This window comes from Spodoptera frugiperda, chromosome 10 (assembly GCF_023101765.2).
Source record: "Spodoptera frugiperda isolate SF20-4 chromosome 10, AGI-APGP_CSIRO_Sfru_2.0, whole genome shotgun sequence".
Classification (NCBI taxonomy): domain Eukaryota; kingdom Metazoa; phylum Arthropoda; class Insecta; order Lepidoptera; family Noctuidae; genus Spodoptera; species Spodoptera frugiperda.
The window spans coordinates 1,547,563-1,562,895 of NC_064221.1; the positions used below are offsets into that span (position 1 = coordinate 1,547,563).

General features: G+C 35.5%; 1 protein-coding gene across 1 annotated transcript in view; it reads right to left on the reverse strand.

The window, feature by feature from the left end:
• LOC118277477 (neuropilin and tolloid-like protein 2) overlaps positions 1-15,333 on the reverse strand; it is a 223,068-nt gene that overhangs the window by 62,040 nt on the left and 145,695 nt on the right. Inside the window, exon 3 of the mRNA XM_035596295.2 lies at positions 9,129-9,573. Within this exon, the coding sequence (XP_035452188.2) occupies positions 9,129-9,168 (40 nt within the window). The 5' untranslated portion in view covers positions 9,169-9,573. The remainder of the gene's footprint in view (positions 1-9,128; positions 9,574-15,333) is intronic.

The window sequence follows — 15,333 nt, forward strand, 5'->3', positions numbered from 1 at the left end:
ATGCAGCTATGCCATTATCCGAGTCGGTCTCCGAATCAAAAATTGAAAATGAAAGCCCGACTAATAATGACACAACATCTGAAAGCACTGAGGACTCCTACCAATCAGATGATGGATCTGTATATGAACCAGATGAAACACTTGAGGAAATGGAATCAGAACGAAACATAACAACTAGATCTAGAATGCGGACTGCCAAAATGCAAGGTAATACATATATGTGTGCAGATGAAATAATTGATCAATATGATGTTCCAGAAACCTATGCTGCAGCAATATCCAGTGACAATGTGCATGCTGAGAAATGGAAACAATCAATCAATGAAGAACTAAATGCACACCAAAAGAACAACACCTGGAGTTTAATGGAAAAACCAAAAGGAGTACGACTAATTGACTGTAAATGGGTCTTCAGAATAAAAGATAATGGGTCAGTTTTTAAATCAAGGCTATGTGCTAAAGGATGTGGACAAATAAAAGGAATTGATTACACTGAAGTTTACTCTCCAACAGTCAGATATGTATTCATAAAGAATAGTGCAGCTGTAACATGGGCAACACAATGTCAACACAGTGTGGCATTATCCACTACTGAAGCAGAGTTCATGGCTGCATGTTCAGCAACCAAAGAAGCCATATGGTTAAAAAGATTATTAATAGATATAAATGCATTTAACCAGAACTCTATTTGTTTAAACATTGATAATCAAAGTGCAATTTGTTTAATTAAGAATGTAGATTATCACAAAAGATGCAAGCATATTGATATTAGATATAATTTTATCAAAGAAAAATATTTAGAGAAAGAAATAGATCTTAAATATGTAAATACCAAAGAACAATATGCTGACATCTTTACTAAGGCATTACCCAAAGAAAAATTTCAATATCTTAGAGATAAAATTGGTGTTAAACAATTGTCATTTTTATAAAATTATATTAACTAAATGTAACAACTCAAGTTGTAAGTGTAGTTACCAAGAGTTTATTAATGTAAGTGTGTAATGGGTAAAAGTAATGTAATTTTTTGTTTTTTATGTTTTTGTAAAACTCATAGAGAGATGTAAAGTTTAATTTGGTGAGAGTGTTCAATTCTTTTGTTTTTATAAGTATAACTTGTAGATGTAAAGTTCAAATTTGGTGAGAGTGTTGAAATGTTAAAATTTGACTTTATGATTAATACAACCTTATGCTGAGTTATAGACAATTTGACACTTTGTTATCTGTGGTATCTCGTTTCGATTATTAAACTACATAAATTTCTTTGATCTTTTATTTAATAAATTCATCAATAACACTATCAAAAAAAATAGAATACACCAGACAAATGAAAAACTCTGATAATAAAACTAAAACTATGTGGAACATTATAAATAGTAAAACAGGTAAATCTATGACAAAGCAATATGACAATATAACATTAAAAACAAACAGCACTACCATTTCATGTCCTAAACACATATCAAATATATTTAATGACTTTTTTGCAACAGTTGGTGAAACAACAGATACAAACATTCCTGTAAAAACCGGACGTCCAGTCATGAACCCACCTACCACATCAATGTACCTTCGCCCAGTAAACCAAAAAGAAATATATACTATTATAAAACTAATAAAAAACAAACATAGCTGCGGAATAGACGACATACCCCCTATCTTAGTTAAAAAATGTGCAGAAGAATTGTCAGTCCCCCTCACATTCTTGATTAATCAGAGCTTTGAGCTTGGAGAATTTCCCGATTCACTAAAAATTTCCCTGGTAAAACCACTACATAAAAAAGATGATATCCATACTCCAAGCAATTACAGACCCATAGCGTTGTTGCCGACCTTCGCAAAGATCTTTGAAAAGGCTATGTGCAACAGACTAAACTTTTTCCTAGAAAAATACAACATTCTAGATGACTGTCAAAATGGTTTCAGGAAAACTAGATCCACAACATCTGCGGTTTACAAATATATCCAAACCGCTCTCCAACAAATAAATGACAAAAGATATGCATTGGGCCTGCTTCTCGACATGACGAAAGCCTATGATAAAGTGTCATATAGCATACTACTCACAAAACTTCACGGTTCTGGGGTACGTGGGCCGGCTTATAATTGGTTTAAATCATATTTAAACAACAGAAAGCAAATAGTCCAAGTCGAGCATCATAGCATTGAAGATAGGGAGACAACAACAGTGCGGTCTGAGGTGAGAAATCTCACATGCTCGATCCCCCAGGGCAGTGTCCTGGGTTGCATATTATTCCTAATATATATTAATGACCTGCCAAAAATCCTAAATAAACAAACTACATTGCCAGTACTGTTCGCCGATGATATTTCCATACTTATAAAATGTGACAAAACTTCTGACCCAAATGTAATCTTACAAAATACCCTTGAGACAGTGACACGCTGGTTACATGAACATAATTTGGAAATTAACTGCACCAAAACTAAAATGATACAATTTAGATCGTATAAAGCCCCTCCCCTAAATAACATTTTATTTTTTAATAACACCCCTATAGAATCAGTAACTACATTTAATTTGCTCGGTATAAACATAGACACACATCTCAATTGGAAAAATCACATAGAAATAGTTAAATCTAAATTATCAAAATTTACTTACGCCCTGTTTCAGCTTAAGAACTGCACAAATACAGAAACAGCACTATCGGCATACTACGCCTATGCATACTCATGGTTAAAATATGGTGTGATGTTATGGGGAAATAGCGTTAATGCAAGTGAAATATTTGTAATGCAAAAAAAATGTGTTAGAATACTGGCCCATATTGATAATACCGAGAGCTGTAGGCCATACTTTGTCAAATTAAAACTCTTAACTTTATCATCTATATACATACATGACCTTTGCATATTTGTATTTAAAAATAGTAACATTTTCCCTAAAATAAGAGATACCCACAACGTAAACACACGTCATAAAAATAGACTGTATCTGCCACCTTCTCGGATTAAAATGCTACACCATAGCCCATACTACATGGCAGTAAAAATATTTAATAAATTACCAGAACAAATTAAAGAAGAACCCAAATTCAATACATTTAACAGAAAACTAAAAGAATATCTAATACAGAAGTGCTTTTACACTGTCGCAGAATATTTAGAATGGAAAAATGGTAAATAAGATACTAGTTATGCAGATAATCATAGCCACAATATTAATACTTATATATAGTTAAATAACATAATAACACAAGTACACCCAACAAACATTATGGCTGCAAATAGAGCTTACTTTAGAACCTAAAGTGTTATGAAGGTAGAATAGTAGCTGCAATTATAGATTCAGGCGCCAAAAGAGTGTTAGTAATAAAATATAACGCTTATAGTAACAAAGCAGGTTTATAAGAGCAATATATGGAGGTTAAACGCGTAGAGCAGCGATTATTATCCCTACAATACAGACCAAAGCTTCTGTGTTATAGCTTTGAGCGAATTTTACGACTATAAGATCTATATAAGAAATTAACATTTACTATTAACTTCTAAAGTTCTAAGCAAGCTACCACAAACTCTTTCGGAGCGCTGATAGTTGCACAAAAGGAGCATTTAACGCTACTAGCTCTACAATGGTGTTCATTAAATCTTTTACAACACCAAACTCCTAAAGTGATACAAAACTCCCTTGTATGATTTAGGGCTGAATAGTAGCGATATTTCTCCCTATTATAGAACTTGTAGTGTCAAATATAGCTTCTATATTACTTAAGGTTGAATTATTGAGTTCGTTACCACTTTAGTACCTCTAATTGGTCACGTGACGAACGTAAAATGGCGTCGTCGTCGTCGTCCACCATTTTTAGATACCTAATGAAGTTAAGTAAAAACCGTAAAACGTACGAAACGAAAACTTAATACAATGAAGATATTTATTTTTCTAGCGTTCTAATACCAGGGTCCCGACACAAGTCAATAGGCAAAGTTTTGTTACATATTTAGTAAAAAAATGTTTTTCTCCATGTGAAGCAAAACATTTTATTAGATAAATACACAACAAAGAGTGGGCGCTTCAATTATTTGCCAATAATATATACACATATTCACAGTAAACTTACCTTCGCAATGAAAATTCCGCTTCAGCTTCCACTAACAACGATTTAAAATAATACACCCAACTCCGCCATTTATTTTCGTAAACACAAAATGTGTTATGGTTGTTTGATAAATCTTCATTCATTTAACATATTGCAACGTTATAAAATAAAACATACCGCATTAGCCGGCTATGAAAAAAGTAAATTAGACGCTAAAATTTCTTATTGTAGATCTATACTGCAACTCAAGGTGTTACAATTTACCTTATTGCCACCCTCTAACCGCTCAAACAGTAAGTAAGGTACATCATAGATCTACTATGCCACTTACGGAGTTTATATTCATACATTTGCTCCCTTTATAGCGCTCAAAGCAGCATGTAGCTCTACCATACCGCTTGAGGAGTCACTAGTCACTTAAATACTACTCTTACAGCGCTTTAAGTCTCAGTTAGCGCTACTGAACCTCCACAATTGCTCTACTATAGCTCTTAAATTCATTCTGTAACTCCACTATATCGCCACTGTGGAACCTAAGGCTATAAGAACTTGTGCCCAATCCAGGGTATAATAGAGTTATAGCTCGCTATAACTCCTATGTGATAGCACTTATTGATGACCTTAGGATCTGTTTAGCTCCTTTATATAGCTGTTATAACTCTTATATTAGCGCTTAATGTTAGTTGGGCATACACCTTAAACAACAAAACAAATTACTAAAATGACAATAACATAATACTTATATATAAAATGATAAACTACAATACTATTTACTACTAATAAAATAAATACTAATGTGTAAATTGCAAGGACTAATAGAAGTAAATAATTAATCTAGGAATATATTGATATTCATTTAAGAAAAAAAAATATTATAAATTGATGTATACTGATATTACAATAGAAAAAAAAAAGGATATTAATATATAAAATGGTGATAACATATTGATAGATATTAATTACAATAATAATAATATTTGTTACTTTTTGTTATAATATCACATTATTGTTAAGATATAATAAGTACTAAGTGACTGGATACTAAATGTGTCGAAATGTATGTTGCCGTACCCTAACCGGGTTTCATGTTGAGACAAATGCTCCTAATTATGTATCATCTAAATGTACACATGAATGCAATAAATGATTTGAGTTTGAATTTGAGTTTGCCACTACTTTTCGCCGCGTCCAAAGCGGGAGAAGTAATTTCATGATCCCCCCCCCCCCCTTATAAAAATAAAAAAGGAAAGTATAATTTTATTATTAATTATTAGCTGTGATCGTACCACTGCAGGCCAAAAGTTTTTCCCTACCCTCCTTCCACTCCTCTCTAGAAGTGTAAAGTTGATGGCAAATATATTCTTATCTGCCATACCACACGGCTAGCTACAAAACCACTACAGTCAAGGGTTAATGAGCGTGTCTAGTACACAGACTGTTATCTGCCATCTAGTCCAAGATTACAGGGTGTTTAGTGCACAGTGCACAATGCATTTAACTGAAATCTTCGGGTGTAATTAGGGATTTAATCCGTGTTAAGTCCGTGGTATCTACTTGATAAAAGCTGTGAATCTCTTGTGAATTACGTCGTCTGGAGTTTTGTTGATAGTTTTTTTTATCGTATAAGCTGAAGCCGGTACACGAGCAGACAGGTAACTTGATGGTAAGTAATCGCCGCCGCTCATGGATACTTGAAACACCAGAGGCGTTGCAAGTGCGTTGCCGACCTTTTCTGGGTTAGGAATTTAAGAGTTGTTGGGGAATCAGGGATTGGGAAAGGGAAACATTAGGCCACCAGTAACCTCACTCACATAACGATACACAACGCAAACGTTGTTTAACGTCGGTTTTCTGTGAGGCAATGGCGTCTTTCCAGTTGAGCCGGCCCATTCGTGGCGACGCATGGCTCTCCCATCCGTAACTTCATTGTTATTTTGGAATGTTGATGAAATCTCTGTAATATGGGACTGTGGTTATATTCGAACATGACGTAAAAAAGAACAAAAAGGATTGATTACGTTTATACTTGTCATAGAAATTGGATTAATAATTATGACCTAGCTGGATTTTTATTATTTAGGAGATAGGACTCATAAAAGTAATTTACAATGCTTTTACACCTAGTACCTAAAATTCAATTCAGCCGATATTTTAATAAAAAATGTTAGATTTTATGTTACGAATCCTAAAAAATATAATTTCCACTGACTTTAATCATTTCTCGTTGTTTTACGATAGCACTAAAAACTGATTCTCAACATAAAACCAAAGTAAAATATGCAAATTATATAATTATCGTTGAACTGTAACATTCACAATTAAAACTCCTAAGTTGGGTAAGCAAAAATCTGGTGTGCATGTAAAAAACGACCTTGAATCTTTGTAATAAAGTTGAGTTTTATGGTCAGGTTGTTGGGGTGTGTTGTTGGAATTATTTAGATTTATTCAGCTTTGTTGAGAAACATGATCTTGTTAATATCGCTTCAAGAGAAATGAGCTGTAGCTCTGTTTAAATATTCAACACGAATTGTAGACATTTTTAAAAGAATGAACGAAGTAAGAAGCAAATTGTCCAATTCTTATTTTCATTCAGTGATCAGATTTTTTTATGGTAGAAGCCGGTAAACGAGCAGACGTATCACCTGATAGTAGGCAATCGCGGCCGCCTATGGACACCTGAAACACCAGACGCGTAACAAATGCGTTGCCGGCCTTTTGGGGTTAGGAATTTAAGGGGATTAGAAAGATTGAGAACTAGGGTAATGGGACCTCCGGTAGCATCACTCACACAACGCAAGCGTTGTTTCATGTCAGTTTTCTGTGAGGTATCACTCCAGTCGAGCCGGCCCATTCGTGCCGAAGCATGATTTTTCCACACTTAAGCATGGCTCTACCACACTTAACTTCGGTAACTTTTTCTTTTTTCCAATTAGTTTTCATCTTATTTTTTTATGTTTGGCTACACATTTGATTAAAATATAATTCTAGAGCAAAGTTCTCAGCAGATTTTCTGGTTTTAGTAGACAAAAGGTATATTATCTGTTGAAAAGGATCAGCAGACGTGACGGAACCTATTTCTTCTGTTATATAGGTATAGCTACTCACCAATTATGAATAAAGCCTATAGCTACATACCAGAAATCGGGAACGAATACACACAACGTAACTGCTGAGAAGTTTGACACCTTATTATACAAAAACACATATACGGCCTAATTCAGCCAATTCCATTCAAAGGTTGTCTGGAAGAAATCGCCGTGTGTGATAAGGCCACCCATTGTACTCTAAGTACTATTACAATATAATGTGTCTTATGTATGTGTGCATATAGCGACCAGATTGGCGATATATTAAAGAAGGGCCAAATTGAAAGTACCCTTAACCGACGAGCATGCATGAAAAGACTGATGACTGTTGATGAAGCGAAAGAAGTATGTAAGAACCGTGGCAATTGGCGTTCCATTGTCTCTGCCTACCCCCATGGGAGACAAGCATGAGGTTATGTATGTATGTGTGCAATAAAGTATAAAATAAATAAATACAGCCTTAGAAAATCAGCACTCACAGTGAACCCTCGTTCATACATTACATGTACATTATTTTGGAAACCAGTGAGGCAGTAAAGTGCCTACAATAAGTACTGGAAATAGATCTAGCCTTTCAATAAGACGTAGGACGTCCTTGAAGAGTACTTTTGTCCCTTACAAACTGAATTATAGTCGGCATTGGGTAACTAGGTTCGATCACATTGGTAGTATTTTGTAGTGTGTGTGTGTGTCGTGGGTCGTTACGCCTTTTATCCCTAAAGGAGGTGGTGTACATTTCGACATGTAATGCCTCTGTACAAGGTATACCCACTTTTCGCTATTTATGTAATAAGTCCCATGTAAATTCCAGAGTCTATATTTTTGGAATATATAAAACTCGCGTAGATCTCCATATCTACGTGAGTTTTATATTTTGTCTTATTTACAAGAGGTTAACATCACTCAATTTCAAAGTATAAAACTAAACTACAATTATTTAACAGTCAGTTTAAAAAAAACATCATTTGTATTTGATATTATTAAGGACCATGTCAGTTTAAAACCTTAAAAAAATTTACTTATATAGTAGTACATGATTACACGTTTTATGACAATAAACAATATTAGTAGTAGAACAAGGTATAGGAACCTAACAAAGTTTCACAAGCAAACACCAAAAACTTGATAACAACAACCAGATAATGGACCAAAAACATAACTGCAAAAATACATTAAAAAAATAAAACGTCCAAGTCAATTACGTATCCATGAAAGGCGAGGCGAGTTTAAATCAGTAAATTAAATTGAATTAAGCTTCCAACGCTGCTCTTACTGTAGCGAAGTGAAATTATTTCACATTGAACGTGTAAAATCGTTGGTATTATTAATATAATCAGTGCAGGGAACGCTTTCATATTTATCGTTATGAAAAGTGGTGTTATTTTATGGGCACGTGACATTTCATTTGCTGTTTTATGTGAATGGTATTGTCATTTTGTGTGTGGCTGTAAATATAAAAATAAAGACTTTTAATAAAACAAAGAAGGTCTTTATAAGTTAAAGTGTAAGCCTAAATGTTTTTAAGTCGAGTAATATACTTAAAGCCTTCTCCTAAAGTCAGAAAAAAACTATGCTAAAAACAGCATCATCAAAATCAGTTTAGTCAAACGCGAGATAATCGTGCGTAAACATACATACAGATTAAACTGAAAACCTTCTTGTTTGAAGTCGGTTAATAACCATATTTTGTAGTCAATACAAATCAATAGTGTTTTGATTATTATAATATGTGTAAAATATTAAGTTATCTGATATTGCGATTCTCAGTTAATAGAAATTCGGCAGTTATACGCATTTCGGATTGAGCTGGAAAAAGGCAAGTGACCTTACTACCTCTGTTTGTCTTTTTAACAAATAAATGACGTGTTATTCCGTGTTTTAAATCTCTAAAATCATTTTCTTCCAATTATCAGTTAAGATTAAATCTTAATCATCAATATTTCAACTTAAATACTACAGAAAAACGTGTGACAGAACTTACCAAGGGCCAAGGAAAGCACAAGAAGTGCCGGCGATGTCATTGACCTGCCGGCCGGAGGGGCCGCCCGCCCGCATTCGTGATGACGGTAGCAAAATCATCAATATCACCACTCTAGCAAAGCATTGCTACTCTTATTCACTATCTATACACTATTCAACACTATTTTACACAAGTTCACTGACACTTTGACAGTTTATAACACTAATATTTTTTGTAACACTAATATTTTATTATAACACCTGTTTTTTTGTAGCGTTATAATTATATTAGTTACTTTTTGAAATCACTAGAGATTTTTCACCACAGATTTTTCACTTAATTTGTCTTAGAGTGGGATCCAAGATATGTTTTTATAGAATTAATTGTTCCATTAATTTCTGTCTTGAGTTAATTAATTCGCGCCACTATATAAAATCTTAATTACAGGCACTCGGGGGCAGGTCACCTGAAACAAAGAAAATTGCTGAATTACTGAACCTCTCACGATGTCTCGTAATTTAGACGTTTTTTCAGGCAGCATTGAATTTTCAGCTAATGATAATTAATGAACATTTTTATAGACTCAAATTAAACACTTAAGTGTTTCTAGTAACTTTTATTTTCGGAAAATGGAATGTAATTGCTACGGTTAATGTATAAAGGCTTTTCGTAAATTATTGTTTGAATTTTGTATTTAAGTATTTTTATTTTAAGTGGTTTGTGGAGACACTATTTATCTACCTTAACATATATAACTTAAAGGTGACGGACTGACTGACTGACATAGTGATCTATCAACGCATAGCACAAAACATACAATCATCCAATGACTTTTCTCGCCTTGGTCGAGGCGAGAGGGAGTGTCAGACTCTTACTGACTAAAACCACCCCGTTCCTTCTCCTGCTATTCGAGCCGGAGTCCCACTAAACACGCTAGGTCCGTAGCTCCGGATTAGGCATCAGCCCTACTGGGCCCCATCTGTGGTAGTCTGATACCTCTTTAAGCAACGCTCGACGCGCCGCGAACGCCCGGCTTGGACTCGCAGAGTAAAATAACTTACAAGTACTATTTACTTGAAATTCATCTCACAACAAAATACATAAGACGAACAACACAATTATTATTATTTTATTTATATAGCTACATCCATCTCATACGAAATAAGAAATAAATTAATCTACTTACAAACGCCAGGGCTGAGCCAATTACCCAATACTTGAGTAATATGATTACGTAATAAGTTTCATAAGTGTGCCCTCTGGCCCAAGTATGAAGTGAGTTGCCTAATTTATTTATGAGTTGCCCGGAACTAGAGGCTAAATGGGCAAACAGGGGAGTGTTGGTATAACTTTGTTTTTATAAGAATCCAATGGTTTTATTAATATGGTTGTGTTGTCTATGTCGTTTCTGATGTTTTTTTTTGCTATATTTGACTGCCTCGTTGGTCGAGTGGTCGTAAGTACGACTGCGACAAGGGGTCTCGGGTTCGATTCCCGTGTCGGGCGAAAAAAACTGGGGTTTTTTCGGTTTTTCGAAATTTTATTGCGGAACCACGTTTTGTTATATACTATGCACCTAGGTATCCCTAACAAAATAAAAAAGCGCCAAATATCCCTTCAACCGCTCCGGGAATCAAACCCAGCATCCCTTGTTTGACAGCTCCCCTAAACATAGCATATTTAAAACTACGCTTCTAACTACATATATCACGCAAAATATTCCCGTACAAAACAATGTAACCATATGTCATAGTGGCGAGCGTAATGGCCACTCCACACAAGAGTGTAACGTGCGAGTGTCAGGAGTGCCATAGAGGGCTACGAAAACCAGTATAACCTGACCGTGGAATGTGCAGAAGGATTAGAGAACGCGAGGCCATAATAAACTGGTTGAGAAAACATATGAAGCTAAGCTGTGCCAGTATAACCTGACCGTCAAATGTACAGAAGGATCATAGAACGCGAGGTCAAGATAAACTGGTTGTGTGAACACATCAAGCTACGCAACACCAGTATAACCTGACCGTCGAATGTACAGAAGGATCATAGAACGCGAGGCCAATATAAACTGGTTGTGTGAACATATGAAGCTATGCAACACCAGTATAAACTTGACCGTCGAATGTGCGAAAAAATCAGCCAAAGCAAGACCATGGTAAACTGGTTTGTATAACACGTAGATATGGCTAAACATCCAGCTATACTAACCAGTATAAACTGACCGTCGAATGTAGGAAAAAATCAGCTAAAGCAAGATCATGATAAACTGGTTATAAAGCTATGATAACCAGTATAAACTGACCGTCGAATGTGCGGAAAGATCGTACTAAGCAAGATCATGGTAAACTGGTTGTGTATAGCTCAAATGTGTAGCCGTGCTTGCTACGGGAGCACTGTAGGGGAACGATTTAAAAGGAAACGGCTAGTGTACACGTAGCTTTATACTTTATACTGTGTACAGATACGAGGTATTACGTCTGTGATTATGTGTGTGTGTCTTGCTCAGTAATCGCACTTGCGACTTTTCGAAATACAAACCATTCTTCTTTTTAGTTCACACTTAAACAGCCTATAAGTGGCCACTGCTGACCAAATGCCACTTCTCGCACGGAGAAGTTTTGAGCATTAATCACCACGCTTGCTCAATGCGGGTTGGCAATTTTAAATTTATAATTGGAAATTATAAGCCCAGGTTTCCTCACGATATTTTCCTTCACCGTTTGTCAGTGGTGTCTAAATAATCTTAGAAAATACATATAACTTGGAAAAAGTCACATTGGTACTTGCCGTTGGTTAGTTTCGAACCTGCACTCTCAAGCATGAGAAACGTCTTAAACGTCCGGGATACCACGACTCTCCCTTTAAAACGTACAAAAGAAAAATCTACTAGAAGTATCACTGGGCTTTTTTTGGATTTTCGAAAATTTCTCAGTAGTAGCACGGAGTCTAGAATTGTGCCCAGTATATGGCAATAAGCTCACCCCCTATTACATGTGACTTCTAACACAAATGATGACAAGTTGATGTACATTGTACAGTGGCATTACATGCCGTAATGTGCACCTCTGCCTACCCCTTCGGGGATACAAGGCGTGACATTATAATATTGCAAAATAAAAAGAAAAATCTTACCCCTGTAATTTTTTTATTTGAATTAATATCACGGTCAAATAAACAAAGGAGAAAAGGTCTAAAAGAAATCGATCTGACTGAAGAGATCTAAGGAATAAAATAATGGACTCAATTTAATTTATATTTCATTTAAGAATCGCTCTATTAATCGAGAAGAATTTTTTATTCAGACTCCAAAGGTACTCGAAGATTTCTATTGAAAAATTCAATTGGATTTTTACTTGTAGTACGTACTTGATTCGCTGGACAACTTGTTATGTAAGTGCGTTTGTCAAGATGTTTTCAGCTCAAAACCTAGTTGTTTATGAGGATTGGGGGAGGCCTTTGTTAAGCATAGTTTTGGAGTGGATTGCTCAATTATTGTAAATAGATGTTGTCGATTTTGCGTAGAAGTTGCAACTAAAATATTTTTTTTTATACATAGTATAGGTGGCAAACGAGCAGACCAGTTATCTGATGGTAAGCGATCAGCGCCGCCCATGGACACCCGCAACAACAGAGAGATCACATTGCCGGCCTTTTAAAATGGAGTATGCTCTTTGCTTGAAGGTTGATTAATTTAATATTTAATCGTGTATATACACGAAATTCATAACAAAAACGACTGCACTTTTAGTCACAGATTTAGTGATCTAATTAATTTTCGAATCTTTTCTAGCAAATTTTCTAGAAATAAGTCTGCAATTAGCCCTAAAAATCCGACGACGACATAAAGCACTATTTCAAACAAAATTCTAAGAAAATAATAATCGTTTTGAAAAAATTATTGAATTTGACTAGTAGGAAACTAGGCTAATGCATTGAGAGAGAGAGAAGTGGGAGCGAATGTGAAAAAAGGAGGTTTTAATTTTGTACGTATTTCTTATCATGATTTAATTTGACATTACAATAAAATATATAAACATACAATAATATGTATTGTAATTAGCCGCTAAATTCACAATTAAAACTCAAAAGCAAAAATAATATTTTCTTTTAATATAAAGAAATGAAATAAAGAGCTTTACAAGAATTATTTTTCCCGTAAAACTTTATCTAAAAGTAAAAATATTATTTATACTTATTACTTACCGTAAATATTTCAAAAGAATTCAAAAATATTATGAATGTTTCAGAGGAAATTAATGAGTATTACAGGGGCTTTATTGAAGCGACAATTTTCGAAGGGAAATCTCCTTATAACGTTAATTAATTTTGTTTTTTTTAAGTAATTAAATATTTATTATTCCGTACCCGTTCTTTTTGATGACACAAATTTTGTTACGAACAATTTTCGTCCAGTGAAATGATTTTTCAAAGGGCTGTTAACTTGTTACGTTGAAAACAGATGCTTTTATAAATTTTTATTCGGTTCTGTTTACGTTTTTTTTTGCAATCGCCGCCGCCCATGGACACTTGAAGCACCAGGGCGTTACAAGTGCGTAGCCGGCCATTTTGGGGGTTAGGAATTTAAGGGAATCGGGGATTGAGAAGATTTGGGCCTCCGGTAACCTCATTCACACAACGAAACACAACGCAAGCGTTGTTTCACGTCGGGTTTCTGTGAGGATCTGGTTCGCCGCTTTCGTGCCAAAGCATGGCTCTCACTTTGAATGATTTTTAGGGGGACTAAATCCTCCTAAAAATCAGGAACAGTGAGTAAAGTTCCCTAAGAAAAGGAGAATCCTCCGACCAGGCCAGGTAATCGTACCTGACGGACTTTCTGTCCAACTGTTGGTCGTTGAGATTTTCTATCCATGTCAATTCGCATGTAAGCTTCATATGTACGATGTATGATTTTTGACATCATCCGTTGATTTTAACATCGACCGTCTGCGATTTGTGTCATCAGTCACTGGCCATGTGTCGCCACAGGGGAAAATACGAAGACTAAAAACCACCCCGTTCCTACTCCTGCTCTTCGAGCCGGAGCCCCGGTAACCCACTAAGTAGTCCGCAGCTGCGGGTACATTGTATTACCTACCCCTTCGGAGATTAAAAATCATATTACAATAACTCTTTTTCCTTCATCATTGTCAAAATACATATTTCCTTTGAAACATTAATTTCTTGTAAGTGACAGATGAATGAGATTTGTAAGCAATGAATATATTTTATTCAGTTTTGGGATACAAAGTGGAGGGGAATCAGCAAATAATGTAAAAAAATATATATAATTAACTGTCAAGAACTGTCGGAAAAATATGTTTTGCCTAAAGCAGTCGAGTTTTGGAAATCGTTTAGCCTATTTATTGTACAAAATACGAGTACTTAATGTACTTAAATAAGAATGGAGAATTTATTTTTTCATTTGATTCGTCATGGTTCCGATAGCACATCGAATACATTTGTTAGAAAATGTTTGAAATTGGTTATTAGTCGGCTATTATGATACCCACCGGAAGAGTGTGTGAGTGAGGTTATCGGAGGCTCAATTAACCTCCTTCCAAATCTTCCCCCAAAAGACCGGCAACGCACTTGTAAAGCCTCTGCAGTTTTAGGTATCCACGGGCGATTGTTGACGGTGATCCGACTGATCATTGACCGGCTTATACCATAAAAAAACCTTCCTCACTTGATACACCTACCAACAGCAACCTTCTAAGAAAAATAGATCAAAACAAAAACCGAATCCGAAACAACTACTCGAAGCTAATGACCTCATTAACGGGACCTTGTTTCATGTTTATTTTTTCGTAAATCATAACCTATCCAAACATGTCATGCGAAGTGACAGTTAATTCAAGATGGCCGCCGCGCGCCGTCTAGACAGCGAGGAATGCTGTCACTTGGCAAGCCGCCATATTAGTTCACTTTTAAACTTTTTTCACCACTTCACACATTTACCGGTTACGTCATGCGTCACTAAGAAGAATATGATTTGGTCAGTTTTCTCGTGTAAATACAGTGTTATAAGTTTTTAAACTGACATGGTCACTAACACTAGACTTGGAACTTGAAACGGCAAACCACCCTCTACACCTGTAAGGAGCACCGAGACCTCTTAGTAGACCTGCTTCGGAGCCCCCACGGTGCACCGCCTGTTACGGCACATCCCTAGGAGGGGATTTTGTACCTACCGACATAACAGTCGCAAAATAAGTGTATAAAATCT